This window comes from Solanum tuberosum, unplaced genomic scaffold, assembly GCF_000226075.1.
Source record: "Solanum tuberosum cultivar DM 1-3 516 R44 unplaced genomic scaffold, SolTub_3.0 scf00240, whole genome shotgun sequence".
Taxonomy (NCBI): Eukaryota; Viridiplantae; Streptophyta; class Magnoliopsida; order Solanales; family Solanaceae; genus Solanum; species Solanum tuberosum.
This window is the reverse complement of record NW_006239164.1, coordinates 698,378-713,456: the sequence shown is the minus strand read 5'-3', so window position 1 is coordinate 713,456 and position 15,079 is coordinate 698,378. Positions and strand designations below refer to the sequence as shown.

At 32.9% G+C, this 15,079-nt stretch overlaps 2 protein-coding genes across 2 annotated transcripts in view; one reads left to right on the top strand and one right to left on the bottom strand.

Moving 5' to 3' along the window:
• Positions 1-4: 4 nt before the first annotated feature.
• LOC102600720 (rop guanine nucleotide exchange factor 5-like) lies at positions 5-2,562 on the bottom strand. The gene is made up of 7 exons (XM_006357043.2): positions 2,309-2,562; positions 1,972-2,088; positions 1,743-1,897; positions 1,535-1,609; positions 1,159-1,449; positions 639-995; positions 5-550 (listed from the first exon to the last, which is right to left on the bottom strand). Exons 1-7 carry the CDS (start codon positions 2,475-2,477, stop codon positions 116-118), a joined length of 1,599 nt encoding a protein of 532 aa, XP_006357105.1. The 5' UTR covers positions 2,478-2,562; the 3' UTR covers positions 5-115.
• An 11,007-nt stretch (positions 2,563-13,569) lies between these two features.
• The window catches only part of LOC102585410 (peptidyl-prolyl cis-trans isomerase FKBP13, chloroplastic), a 4,859-nt gene continuing 3,349 nt past the window's right edge, over positions 13,570-15,079 (top strand). Inside the window, exon 1 of the mRNA XM_006357002.2 lies at positions 13,570-14,022. Within this exon, the coding sequence (XP_006357064.1) occupies positions 13,630-14,022 (393 nt within the window). The 5' untranslated portion in view covers positions 13,570-13,629. The remainder of the gene's footprint in view (positions 14,023-15,079) is intronic.

Here is a 15,079-nt window from a genome sequence, read left to right as displayed (position 1 = left end):
ATGGAAGTGTAAACAAACTATAATGTAAAAAAAGGGGATAATACAATATAGTCCAGCAGAAGTATCTATCATTTTGCTCTATTCATTCCTAATATTCTTAACTTTAGTTCCACAATCAACGGTCTATTGATCGTAGACCTTTTCCGGCTTGAAGATATAGCTCTGGACTTTGAATAGTGTGATCAGAACTCTTGTTAGAAGTGGCATTTCCAGAATTCTTTGTCTTTGCTTCACAGCCAAGATAATTTGACAAGACTCTCTTCACTCCGAAGCCACGTCCAGTTAGTTTGTTACTATTTGCACTGAGGAATGGAGTTCTCTCCCCCCTTACCGGGCTTATCAGAGGCACAGGTGAAAAATTTGGTGTTCTATATGGGGTGCCTGAATATGGGATTGACACTTTTTTGTGGTTAATGACATTGCCTGTAGGAACAGACGAGTTCCTAGTTAAGGCGTCCACGTGTAGTAGATCATCAATTCGTGCAACAATATTGAAAGCCAGACTCTCAAGGACTCTTGAGTAGCTCTCTAAGATACACTTTCCTACATCCTGAAATATGATTAAAGAACAAAATCTAGTCACCAAATTGTATCAGCAAGAAAGAAAGCATAACGCCTTTTTACACTAGTAAACGAACCTTGTTGTACTGAATCTTGCTGGTATCTAAAGTGGTTTGGGTTAGGCCGGGGAATCGCTGCTTCAGGCAAAGTAGGAGGTTTTCAGCTCTCTCAGCAAGCGACTCCCTCTTGTCTCCATCAACCACTAGATCCTTGACCATCTCCCAAGATGATTTTGCTGTGGAGCGATTTGGATTAGTTGGAGGTCTAGGATGATGTCTTCTTCGCCACACGTAAATTGAAGCCTCCACACGGTTTGCTATCTCTAAGGCAACACATTCAGTTGACAGATCAAGACAATCAAGCAAGCACTCGGAGGAGAAATGCTCTGATGTTATGTAGCGGTAGATGACATCCCCTAAACACGCTCTTCCATTCTAAAGACAAAAAGATAATCAATATCTATCTTTCCTTGACATGTTAGCGGAACAACATAACCATAATAAGGCAGACAACAAGTTCAACAGAAAGCACGGAATTAGCTACTCAAGTAAATTTATTCACATATAAAGTTCAGGAGATGATATTTCAAAGATGCACCTTTGGAAGAGCATCTAAATATGATTCAGGAACTTCCATCTCAGCTAATGTAATGCTATTTATTGACATAGCAGCTTTCAGAATTTGACTAGCACATTCGCGTTTGTGATTTAACTGCTTCCTTGTGTCATCAAGCAAACCACCATGAGGCACCCTTGGGACAGGCAGCCACCACTTGTCTTGTTGCCGCTGGATAGCTTTCCGAAAAGAGGCTGAACCATCATCCTCAGCCGCGATTATCCCTTGATCCACATACCAAAACTCGGTATTGGTGAAGCTATCTAGTATTTCCTGCAACATACCAAATGGATCTTATGAAGATCTACTATTCTCTACAGGTACTACTGTGATAAAAATAGGACAAAGAGATTCTTACAATAAGCATATTGTCAAGTTTTCGTAGAGCTGGAAGATTAATAAAAAGGTCTGCTCTTGGTCTACTAGTCATAACCTGGAGATCCACAAAGGAAATTAAATCGATAGCACTTGCATTCAATGATCCTCAGCTTCATAACGGCAGCTAGATAAGTAACACAATCACAAGAAATTCATGTTTGCACTTCAACCAAAAAGTGGCTCAGTACCTCAAGCTTACTTCCATCATGAAATGTTTGCCAAGAAGGTTTTAATTCAACAATGTGGTCACTAACAGCAACAAGCCATTCCATCTCTCTTCGCCACATCGATTTCTTTTCCTGAGGCAATGGTTCTAGTCTCCACAATTGTCCAAATATAGTAGCTACACATCGAATTTTTGTCAAAAAAAAAAAAGTGATAAAAACAACAAAAGTAGTCTGGAATACGAAAATTTACCACATAGATTGGTTATCGCATTTGAAATAGCCAATGATGTGCAAACTCCTTTCCCACTACCAGACATGTCTTCTCCAAGCAACAATTTTGAAAATCTCTCTTTCATCATCTCCAATTCTGTTCAATGTAATGCGAATAACTCACATAACCTTCTAATTCAAAGCCAAATTGCTTAACCGCCATAAAATATTCAAATTTGAATTTGAAATAAAGCAGAATGTCTCCATTTAACCCAAAAAATAAATATTAATTCACTAAAAATGAAAGTAAAAAGTCAATTCTCCTTTTATCTTTTTCTTCGACCATAAAATTCAAACTAGGAAAAAAAAAAGCGAACCTGAAATATTTGAATTCACAACATCTTTTTGAGCTTTTCGAATAGGCCATCCTAACGGAGAAGACGGTGAAGAAGAAGAATCCTTCTCTTTGCTCTCATCAGAACTGGATCTACTCCATACCGAGGATTCACTCGATGGCCCGTTCTCATTCTCAGTTTTATTTTCCATCTCAGTTTGAAAATTTATCGAGGATAACCAATCTCATAGTTCAAATATGGGTAACCAGCTGGTCCCCCTCTAATTTTACTCTATGTATAATTATATGTGTAGTCTGTCTGCAATTCCTTTTTTTTTTCAAATTTTAAGGTAACTGTCAAATGCCAATTGCCAACGTCTCTCTACCGGACCCATTTTCAAATTATTATTATTAAAATTATATACTCTTCAACTTTGTGATTTAGATCTGTATATATCATTTTGGTCTAACGAAAGTAAAAACATTAAAAGTAAATGGGGAACTTTCGCAAATAGTCATTATAATAAATTTAATTATGTTCCATAGCTATAATTTGCATATCTACGGATTGTAGCTATAGTTTAAGTTGTCTCATTGGTATAATTTGTGATTTGTATAATTAGCAGGTTTTATAATTCGCAGGTACATGTGTATAATTCAGTTATTTTTGTATAAACTCAAAATAACGAATTTATACAATTACAAACATTAGAAATGTAAACAATTATACAAATTATATTTATACAAATTCTGAATTATACAAAAGTTATACAAATTATATTATACAAATTTTGAATTATACAAAAGTTATACAAATTATATTATACAAATTCCGAATTATACAAATGTGTGAATTATACAAAACTAAAAAGTTGAGCCGCGTAATTATAGCTAAAAGTAGGTCGCGAATTGTAATTAAAGCAAACTATAACTATGTTAACTAATTATTAGTATATGTTTACTTATACGTGTAATTATCCCCAAATTACATTAAGGCCGAAAACAATGTTGCTTTTTCATTGGGTTGAGATTTTGAGCCCAAAAGCTGAGCCCATATCAGCTTTTGCTATGGGACTTCTAAAAGCCCAAAAAGGAGGAGATTCAAACCCAAGGTACTTTTTGCCAAACTGTGAACCCACTTGGAGTCAAACCTACTTTTAAGTCTTTTTTAATTTTTAGAAGTATTAGATAACATTAAAAATAACTTAAAAGAAGTTTACATTGACTTTAATAAAATTAAAAACCAAAAGTAGGTTTTTCTATTTTTTAATTTTTGATTTAAAAGTCATTTAAGTTTGACTTCTTATTTTTTGTAAAGCTTAAAAAAGCTAATTTTTTAAAACCAATTCAAACGGGCTCTTAATCACTTGGTTAACATAAACATTTGAGAACTTAAATTTTGTCAAAACATTTGATTTTGAATTCTCCTTTTCTCTTTTCTCTGCATTGTTTCAAAATAAAGCAGTTCAAAAGTTGTCACAGTTTGAGGTATCCCTATTTTAGTAAAGAAAATAATCCAATACTACCTCGATATCGCACGGTAAGGGGATTAAATTCATTAAAGACACAAAGTGAATTATGTGGATTCAGAATTAAATATTGATTTTAATCTGGACTAGTTATCAACTATGACTATAGTAGCCTTTTCTCTTTACATTCTTTGTAGTTTCAACTTTGATAGAGAAAAATTCAACTCACACTATGCTTATTCCCTGTTGAGGATTGTTTCGCTTTTTAGCGGGATTAGGCTTGGTGGAAGTCTGGAAGCACAGTGTCTATTTTAGTATTAGCCTTATTCTTGTAGTTGCTTGCTTTTGATATCTATTACCATTGTACTAGTTCCCTTACTAGTTGTCGTGTTTTCTTCTCTGTTGTATTTCCTCTTTCATAACTATTTTGATTTGCTGCACTCGAACTGACGGTCATTGGAAACAACCTCTCTACCTCCACCAGGTAAGGGTAAAGTCTGCGTATACACTCCGCCCTTCCACACACCACTTATGGGATTACACTGATTATGTTTATGTTGTTTTTGTACCCTATGTGGAACTGTTCCAGATGCCATCACGTTTATATGTTCTGCAGATAAGCTTCTGGTGCTATTTTCTTGATATTCTGCAACTTCCATACAAACTAAGACCAGCAAACTAGAATTTTGGCACTTTAAATACGAAATTTTTGCTTGTTCCTTAACAAATTCTGCTTGAAGTTCACATGCCTAACTTATACTTGAATTAGAAATTAATCCTTTCATGGTGACACTTACATTACGTTTTAAGTCTTACGTTAGCCCTTGATCGTGAAATATCGATTGCTTATTGAAGTTCCTACAAAAATGGGAAACGTCGACCTACCTTTGAGTGTTGTTTGAACTATTAATACTATTGTTACAGGATTCAGAGTAGCTTTGTTAATGTGGGATAGACTATAAAATCAAGAAAATAATTTTATTTATTTTCAACCATTGTTAGTATACAAAGTCTTTTGAGCCGAGGGGTTATCAAAACAAACTTTCTATATACACCTAGAAAAGTAGGAGTAAAGTCTGTGTACATCCTACCCTCTCCAGACGCCACTTGTGAGATTACACCGGGTATGTTTGTTGTATATATCTAGCATGCATTCATGTCTCTCCACTCTGTTCTGTTCTTATTAAATTCTGGACACCGCGAAAATAAACCCAAAAGTAGATGAGGAAAGAGGTGCAGCCGATGATACAGACAGAAATGGCAAGAGCTGCTGAATGTGCTAACGTTGCATACATACCAGATACAAATGCAATTACAACTACAAACATTGCCATACCTTGCAGAAAGATTGCGTCGTTATAAAGTTTCCATAAAAGTGGATACATTTCTGTATAATCTTTTGATGAACGTCTTGTGTCCGCCATGAAATAGTATATGAACATAGTCCCCGCGGAGCATGAAAAGGCAATGGCATCCGTAACAACAAATGCACAGAAGGCTGTGTTTCGTATTAGAATCGCTGTTCCTTTATTAGTGCTATTAGGATCACTATCAAAACCTCCTGGCAATGTGAAGCCAGCTGCAAAAGTAACTGTAACTAATAAAGTAGCCACAACTAAATGTGTTTGAGATGCATTCATAATATTTTCGACTCTTTTTTCATAGATCTTAGCTTTGTCCTGCCTCGACGTGCCTTCAATTTCTTCCATTCTTTTGAGGGATAGATATATTATCTCCCAAATTATATATGATGATCTTGTGAGTTCATTACTTTCTCAATGTTATATAGGAAAAGGATTAGAGCATTTGCCTTGAGCAGGACTTAGAAGGAAGGAATGTGGTCCTTACCTTTGATCAAAAGAAAGAGATAATTGAATCCAATGACAATTAACTAACACCTTTAGCACTCTTTGTTAATGTGCATATTTATTGCTGCTAAAAATTGTTCTTGTTATAGTGAAGGAGTGGAATAATTCCTTAGTTTGATTCAATATTTGAGATTGTATTACACTTTTTTTTTGTTAACCTTTGATAGGTACTATTATTAGTTAAGGATAATTTAGTGAATACACCTCTAACTTTTGAGGGGTGAGTGAATTTCTTAAGGGGTGTGTCGCTGCTAAAAATATCATATAAAGTTAGAGGGTGAGTGAATTTCTTAAGGGGTGTGTCGATGCTAAAAATATCATATATATGGACCGGGGGGAGTAAAAAACTTCTTTGATATAAACGAGAAATCTCTAAAGGCTAGTGACTCACAGTTTAAAACTTGATGGATGATGGACTCACTCCCTCTATCTTTCTCTACTTAAATATTAAGCTTTTGCCCACAACAGAGTTTGAATCTGTGACGTGCACCTAATTTACACATGGTGTATTCAAGGCCCTCCTGTAATTGGCTTGATATAAGAATTTGAGGTAAGGATCACTGTTTTTTTGAACAATTTATAGCTATAGACAGTACATGAAGTATAGGTATTGGCAGGGGAGGATCCACTATATGACATGGTTCACGGGAATTCAATAGTTTTTGTATGTATTTATAGGACTCTTTTTTCGTCTATGTTAGCTTTGTCCTGCCTCGACGTGCCTTCAATTGCATCCATCCCTTTGAGGGATAGATATATATGATCCCAATAATATATGATCTTGTGAGTACATTACTTTCTCAATGTTATATATATAGCAAAGGGATTTGGGCATTTGCCTTTGATCAAAAGAAAGGGATTTGTTGTTACTTGTTTGCATGTCTTATTGTTCACATTCTTACTTCATAAGATCTGCGTACATTCTACCTTCTCTAGACGGATTACATTAAGTATGTTACAGTTAATCAATTCATATCTGACAACTAAAAAAAAAAATAAGACCTCTCTATGAACTTGTTTAGACAACCCTGCCTACCACTTCAGTCGCGTTAATTATAAGGCCTAAACGTAAAAGGACCCAAATGTAGACAAGGAAAGAGGTGCAGCCGATGATAGAGATAGCAACGGCTAGAGCAGCTGAATGTGCATTTATGTGCTAACATTGCATACATAGCAGTTACAAATGCAATTACAACAGCGAGCATTGCAGATGGATAGCGTCTCTATAAAGGTTCGTTAAAAAATTATGCAATTCTTCAAGATTTATTGGTGCAAGTCTTATGTCCGCCATGACAAAGTATATGAGCATATTCCCCACGGAGCATGCAAAGGCATCGACATCTGTTACAACAAATGCACAGAAGGCTGCCTTTCGTATTAGAATTGCTATTCCCTTATTAGTGCTATTCCGATCGCTATCAAAACCTCCTGGAAATGTGAAGCCAGAACTAGATGTGTATGAGATGCGTTCATAAGTTTTTCGATTCTTTTTTCATATGTCTTAGCTTCGTCCTGCCTCAACGTGCTATCAATTGCTTCCATTCCTTTTAGGGATAGATATATTATCTCCCAAATTATATATGTTCTTGTGAGTCCATTACTTTCTCAATGTTAGTATATATAGGGATTTGGGCATTTGCCTTGATCAGGACTTAGAAGAATTTGATCCTTGCCTTTGATCAAAATTAAGATAGGGATTTGATCTTTGCCTTTGATCAAAAGAAAGGGATTTGTTGTTTGTATGCCTCAAGTAACAATATTGTCATTGTTCAACTACTTAAGTTTTCAAAATAGTATTTTCCTTCGGTCCCGACTTGGGCCAATGGAAAAAATCAATATTTTTGATAAGATAGTATATTTTTTGAAGACCCATGTGTAAAGATATGGCCCCATTAATATTATAAATTAATAGTTCTTTAAAAGTACAAATATATCTAAGACAATTTAGTGAAATGTGATTCTATTGTGTTTTGTTTTATTGTTAAACTTTAAATCTAGTTGAAGTTCATTTCTATCTTTTCTTATTGCATCCAAAAATTCCGGTGTTGTTTTTTTCGATTTGCACCATAAAATTGTGAAGAGTACTAGATACGATTAGTGTTCCCTTACACGTACTGGTTCTAAAGATATTATATCATCTACAACTTCATCATCAACATTGTTTTTTTTTATATTATCCACATATTCTTCTAAACTCTGGACCTCTGAATATGTATCATTTTCACCTAGAAAATCCAATAGGTTATTGACATCCATTTTATTGCGGTAATTGAGATCATTATTCATGACCTTAAGTTCATGAATGACGTTTTCACAAGTGGTTCATTCAAATTCTTTGAGATTTCATCCTCCAAAACAATTTTTGCAGTGCCGAAAACAATTTGTTGGCTCTTGTACATTTGTCGTCCAAGCCAGGATTGCAAAATTGATATCATCCAAAACACTAATCTTTCCTCGATCAATTTCATGTCCCACTTCATAGCCTTCTAATATCCTATGATAAAATTTGTTCCAATAATACATCTTGAAAGCTTTTATTATCCCAGTATCACAAGGTTGAATCTCAAAACACTCTATAACTTAATAATTATTAATTTATCGTTTAAATAATACCTCTACAAAATAATAATATTTTGTGGTCCAACTATATTAATTTAGTGAGGTTTTTACTGTAATATGGGCGGATGGAAAGTAAAAAACTTCTCATTCTAATAGAGAAATCTTTGAAGGCTAGTGACCCATGGTTTGAAACTCGATGAATGATGAACTCATCCTTCTATCTTTCTCTACTTAAATATCAGACTTTTTATCCATAGCAAAGTTCGAATTTACTACGTGCACCTAATTTACGCATTATGATGTGCTTCGCTCTTATCATTAAACCAATTGAGCGCAGCTAATTACAACATCATCGAGGCCTTTTATCCTTCCATCAACATACACTAACTGGCCAACACAACCATGGACAACTCAATAGTTTTCTACTTGAGCGCCCAATAGCTTTGACTCAGATCTTATACATATATTATATATATATATAAATCGAAACTGTATGAATCTATATAGACCATATATTATGTGGATCCATCCTAAATTGGCTAATCAGGAGTTATTCTAACTTGAGACCAACAATATAAGCAAACACATATAAGATCTGTCTAGAAGGACAGATCTATAAATACTTTGTTTTGAGAAATTAAAATAATCATAATAAGAATGAAGCAAATCTTAAGAGATGCTAATATAATTGCTTTAATATTCACTTTGATATTCTTTTTATGCAAACAGTAAATCCCTTTCTTTTTTGTTAAGGCAAAGACCAAACTCCCTGCTTCAAGCCAATACAGACGGAGAAGATTGACTCAAGAACCAATTTCATTTGGAGCTCTTATATATATATCATAAGTATTATCAGTGGCAGAGTCAAAAAAAAATTTACCGAAAGGTTCAAAATATGAAGAAATAAACATGGAAATTAAAAGAGATTCAACATTTACTATATATACATAAAAAATAATTTTAATCATAAATAAACCGTGTAAATTTTCTACGGTGTGCCCGTGAGTGCTGCAATTGAAGACATGATAAGCTAGGACAAAAGCATGAAAACAGAGTGGAATATATTATGAAGGCAGCTCGATTATATAGTAATAATGAAATAATAAGTGATATTCTTAAATTTTTGTATTTGTTTACTAAGTAAGCAAGAAAATATTGTCTGAAAAATATTTATATGTATTATAGAAAAAAACACTATGTAATTTTTCATTCATGAAAGTTTGGATGAATCACTCCCCTATCTAGCTCTGCCCCGAAGCTAGCAGAAATCAAAGCTATTTTTTTCAACATATAAAACACATCTAGTTGTGGCCACTCTACTAGTTACATTAATCACCTTTGCAGCTGGTTTCACATTGCCAGGAAATTTTAACATCGATCCGAATTAATAAAGGGGATATATGGCAATTCTACTTAATAGAATCGCCATACCTTTATTAGGGCTTATTGGAATCGATATCTCTTGGCGATGCGAAACCAATTGCGAAAATGATTGTCACTAATTAATAGACCGGCTACAACTAGATGTGTTTGAGTTGCCTTAGCTTCTTCTTTTCTTCAATGAAAGAATGAAATTGTTGCTTGCAAAGTAGAAGGGAAGTATATCTAGTGAAAATTAAGACTCAATATATAGATATTGTTGGACGCTTTAAGTATGTGAAAAATGTAGATGAAAAGGTGTGTTTGGTAGGAACATTGAAAATGTTTTCGTACGAAAATAATTTGATTTCTTTGTTTATTTTTTCTTATATTTGGTATATAATAAAAAATATTATTTTAAAAATATTTGTATTATAATATGATATGATAGAAGATGGAGGTAGAAGGTAGGGGTGCGTCATGAGTAGTGTGGTAAGGATGGGGCGCTACAAAAGCAAAGTGAAGATGAGATGTGTTGGTGAGTGAGGTGGATCAAATGAATGTGAAATATTGAGGAGCTTGTTTATTTTCCTTATTTTGAAGAAACTCATTTTTTAGAAAAAAAATTTGATTTTTTTTAAAAATCAAACGAGCATGAAAGAAATTAAAAAGTATTTTTCTTCATATACCAAACACATATAGTCTCTCCGTTTCAATATGTTATTTAACTGGGCATATAATTCAAGAAATATGAAAAGACTTTACAATATTTCAAAATTATTCTTAATATATATATTAAAAAGTTAGAAGAATACACTTTTGTAGACTAGTTGATAAATGAACAGAATACACAAATTTCGAAATAAAAATTTCGCAAGAAAATGGGTGATTTCCTCGATCTTCAAAGAAAACTGACTCCTCCTACTCCAACAAATAAAATATTAATAATATTATTAAATATATTATTTTATTTTATTTAAATTAACTAAAATAATATATCCTATAAATTGAAACGAAGAAGTAATTTCTTTTTGTTGATAACCACGCCATCAATACCTGTGGGCAAAACCACGTTGAAAGTATAAAAAGTGGATGCTTTAGCTATTGCAGAATGTGCAAAAAAGTAGATTAAACAAGGTTTAAGATTACATTACTCTTTAATTTCTTTATTGTTTCTCAATTGCTTTCTTTTTCCTCCACTTTCTCTTTTTTGACTTTGGTGGTTTGATTCAAAATCAAGTTATTCCAAATTATAATTTGGGTGTTTTTATTTAATTTTGGCCAATTAGTATCCAACCGTTCAATCTGAATCAAAATAAAAATTTAGTTTGATTCGATTTTTTTTTCCATTTGATTTAACATATAAGATAATTCAGATATGGTAAATCAACTAGTATCTGGTATTTTTAAATAAAAGAGTGATTGAGTAATATTGATTTAAAACTAAACTATTTTCTTAGTTAAGAATCTAATCGAACGCTTGAAATGCAAGAAAATATGATTTGTTTTTATATTTTCTAAAGTGATCAAAAGTGTAGTTTCAATATGACATACATATTCATGAATATAAGTATCTTGCTTACATATAAGAGATTGATTATGATTCAATTGTCTATTTACTACTTCCTCCGTTTAAAAAAGAATGATTTCATTTCTTTTTTAGTCTGTTTAAAAAAAAAGACCTCTTTCTTCTTTTGGTAATATTTTAATTTTAGTTTTCCACGTGACATGTTTAAGGCCACAAGATTAAAGGGTAATTTTGTACATTTGACATAACTTTAATTTAGGACTACAAAATTCAAAAGTTTTCTTTATTTTTTTAAACTCTGTGTCAAGTTAAACTAAGTCATTCTTCGTGAAATGGAAGGAGTAGAATTTTACAACTCAGTCCAATCAAATGATCGACCGCTGCCAATATATGGTAACAAAAATGTATTGTTCGGGGATGGTGGGGCGAGATGGTCAATGGGTGGGAATTGGGGATATTGGGTAACGCCTTAGCGGGAAAGGAGGCAATGAATATGGAATGTCACTATTAATGAAACTCGTATTTTCTATTCTTATTAGAGAAATCATTTCCCTCGTTTTTAAGGAGCTTGTTTTTCTAAAAAAATATTATCTAAATATTTTGACCAATAAAACATAAAAAAATATAGAAACATTTTTTGAAAAATTCCTCCGTACTAAGCACAAAGTCTATTACAATTTGCACCGTGGGTATTTTAAATTCAAAGTAACCATTCAAATTTTAACCTCCTTCTTTGGCAATATAAATATGCAGATTTGTTTACAAGTTAAAATTCGTCGTTTACCTTAATGAAATAACTTATAGTCACATAAAATATAAATATTTAAGGTTTATTTTAGATCATAAATTTTAAAAATATAATTTTTTAAAAATTTTATAGATAGTTAAATAGTGTCACATAAAATAAGATGGATGGAGTAATAATATACTCCCTCCATCCCACATTAATTCTCCATTTTTTTTTTCATTTATACGTCTTTTAAAAATTCATAAATAAAAAGGAGAGTTTTATTAATTTACTCCTTAAGAAATATTTTTTGCAACTTTACAAACTTGTTAACATTTTTGAAACGAATTCATTCTCTTAATTTTGTAATGCAAAATTGTTAAGTAACTTGACAATTGTTTTGACCACTACTAGAAACAAAATTTTCCTACCACAAATTAATGTGAAAATTTATAGAATATGATTTTCTCGCTCATTTCTCACCAAATTAGCTTACTAAAAAATATATGATGGAAAACAAATTCTTATTGAAATAGTGAAAGCCTTCTTAATTTTTCAGAAGTAACAATTATTTTTTTTAACTGATTTAATCAAAATATCTATAGAAATAATAATTTGAGTGAGGATAATAATAAGATTTTTTTTTTTGGTTTCTCACCCAGTATTCAGTATCCACATTTAGGGGTGTTCATGGTTTGGATAAACATCGATCCAAGCCAAAAAGCCAACCAAACAGATTAAATAGACGATTTTATTTGGGTTTGATTTGGTTTTACATTTTTTAAAACCGATAGTATTTAGGTTGATTATGGTTTTGTTTGAAAAAAACCTGAAGAAAGATCCAAATCAAACCGACAAATTATATACATATATTTTATTATTATACATACATAATATATTATTTTTATAAACAATTTTAAAGATCTTATATATGTTTTCATCAAAATTTATTTATAATTTACTTATGAAAACAAAAATGCACAATGTGAGAACATTTATTTTATTGGTTTCATGCAAGGGCGGAGATAGGTGGGGGTTCATGGGTTCAGACAAACCCAGTAATTTTTTCGTAGACCCTGTATTTGTACTAGAAAATTAAGTAATAACTTCTGAACACCTAACAAAACTGATTGACAACTCAATGGTATGGAAGGAGAAAGAAATTTAGAACCCCCAAACTTTTAATGCTGACTCCGTCTTTGATTTCATGTATATGAGTGTATATGAAAATTCTTTGTGGGATTGAAAATGTCGTTGTCTCTTCCTTCTAGGCCAAAATAATGCATTTTGAAGCTTTATTCATAGTAAATTCAATGATCGAAAGTTATATAATTTTAGCTATTCTAACTATTTTTCATTTTGAATATATTGTTGTCACTTTTTTCACGCTTTGAATGAAGTGTTTTTTTTTTTGTCTGATTAATAACTGAATAACCGAATCAAATCAAATCGAAATCGATAACAATCAAACCAATAGATATATATAATATTTGGTTTTGTTTGGTTTTGATAATATTAAAATCGATTAAGTTTGTTTGGTTTTGATTTTGACCAATAATCGATCCAAACTAATCTGTGAACACTTCTACCCACATTGAAGTCTGATTAAATTCGAATTCGCTTCGAAAAGTTTTACAATAATAATAAAATACTCCCTAACAAAGGAAACTCTGTATCCAGAGAGACTCGAACAATAATATGATTTTAATACAGTAATAACGTGAACAACTAATATGAACAAATGGAGTCCAGATATGGGGGGAAAATATTTATTGGTGGAAATAAATTCACTTCCCTCCTCAACCTGTGTCCATTGTCTTTCTTATCTGTTCTAAAATTTTCTGTTTGGTGGAAATGAATTCCATTCCTTTCTCCATTGTTACATACATTCCTTCAAAGCAGCCATTGTTACTCTGCACCAAAAATTCCCAAACAACAACTGATCCAATTCCACATTTTATCAAATCCTCAATACTCTCGTCTTCTTCGAAATCTGTGAATAAACTTGCAGAAACAATTAGTCCATTGTCATTTTCGTTCAGTAGAAGAGAAACCCTAAGTGCTTGCGGATTGGGTTTTTCGGCGATTTTGTTTGAGGCTCTTTTGCAGCCGCAGTCGAATATTGAAGCAATTGCTGAAGAAGCTGCAGCTACGGAATGTGAATTCACAGTTACACCTTCAGGTCTTGCTTATTGTGATAAAGTTGTGGGTTATGGACCTGAAGCTGTTAAAGGACAATTGATTAAGGTTACTTATTAGTCTTTAAACTTCTCTTTGATTTCATGATTTGATTTGATTTATATTTTACGGTTATTAGTTTAGGGGGAAAAAACTTAATTGCACCTTGTTTTAGAAGAATTAACCTAAATAGCCGTGTTACCAACTCTGGTTGGTAGCTTGTTTGGAGGTGAGTTATGCAATATAGGTAGCTGGTTAGGAAGTAACTTATTTATGTATAGAATTAATATGAATGTTTGAGTTGTAATTTAGAAACTCGCATAACTAATACGTGTCTAAGTTATGTGAGAATTGATGTATTTTTTTTTATGACTGTGGTGTATGAGTTTGCTTTCGCACATCTCAACTACTTCCACATAATACATCCCACACCTCCCATCAGATACAAAATAACTATGTCCACCAATGCTAGAACATATAAGAAGGATTACCTAGTGTTTTTTTTATCTTCACTGGGTTTTGAACGTGACACCTGATGACACTCAACCACTTCATTGACACCTAGGCCATATCCTTGGGTGCAATGATGTATTATTTTATAAAGGATAGACAATGAAATAACTAAACTCTTCATAACTATATGTATATAAAATAATACATGAATTCTCTCATAACTAGTTATCTCTCTATTACTCTAACTTGCTACCAAGCGACCCCTAAGTTCATTTTGGTACGACATAAGTCATGTTTCATGTGTTTGGTTGGTGAGTGGCAAGTTTATCCGGAAAACATACTGTATATGCTTAGATTAATGATTGCATTAGTAAATCGGAGCGTGTATTGATGACAATTTTGATTAGTGAAGATTAATATACTAGTGTCTAAGTGACCCTTCGGGGTGGCCCAGTGGTTGAGACTTCCATGTTGGAGGTCTCAAGTTCGAAACCCCTTGCCAGCGAAAGCAAGGGGTTTTGCCTTCTGGGTCGATCTCGTCGCACCGGGCTTGCCTAGTGCAGGTTACCTCTCCTATGTGGTTTGCGAGCTATTGCATAGTAGCGGGGGTTTTACCCTGTGCGCACCCAAAGGGTAGCGGCTGCGGGTTTCCCTTGTCATCAAAAAATAAAAT

Bases quoted from the DNA above. Each gene is read 5' to 3' on its own strand.
- LOC102600720 (XM_006357043.2), bottom strand. From the start codon at position 2,477: ATGGAAAATAAAACTGAGAATGAGAACGGGCCATCGAGTGAATCCTCG. The intron at 1,610-1,742 runs GTACTGAGCCAC...GTGGATCTCCAG, and splicing joins ATGATGGAAGTAAGCTTGAG to GTTATGACTAGTAGACCAAG. The intron at 996-1,158 runs GTGCATCTTTGA...TTTTGTCTTTAG, and splicing joins ATTTAGATGCTCTTCCAAAG to AATGGAAGAGCGTGTTTAGG.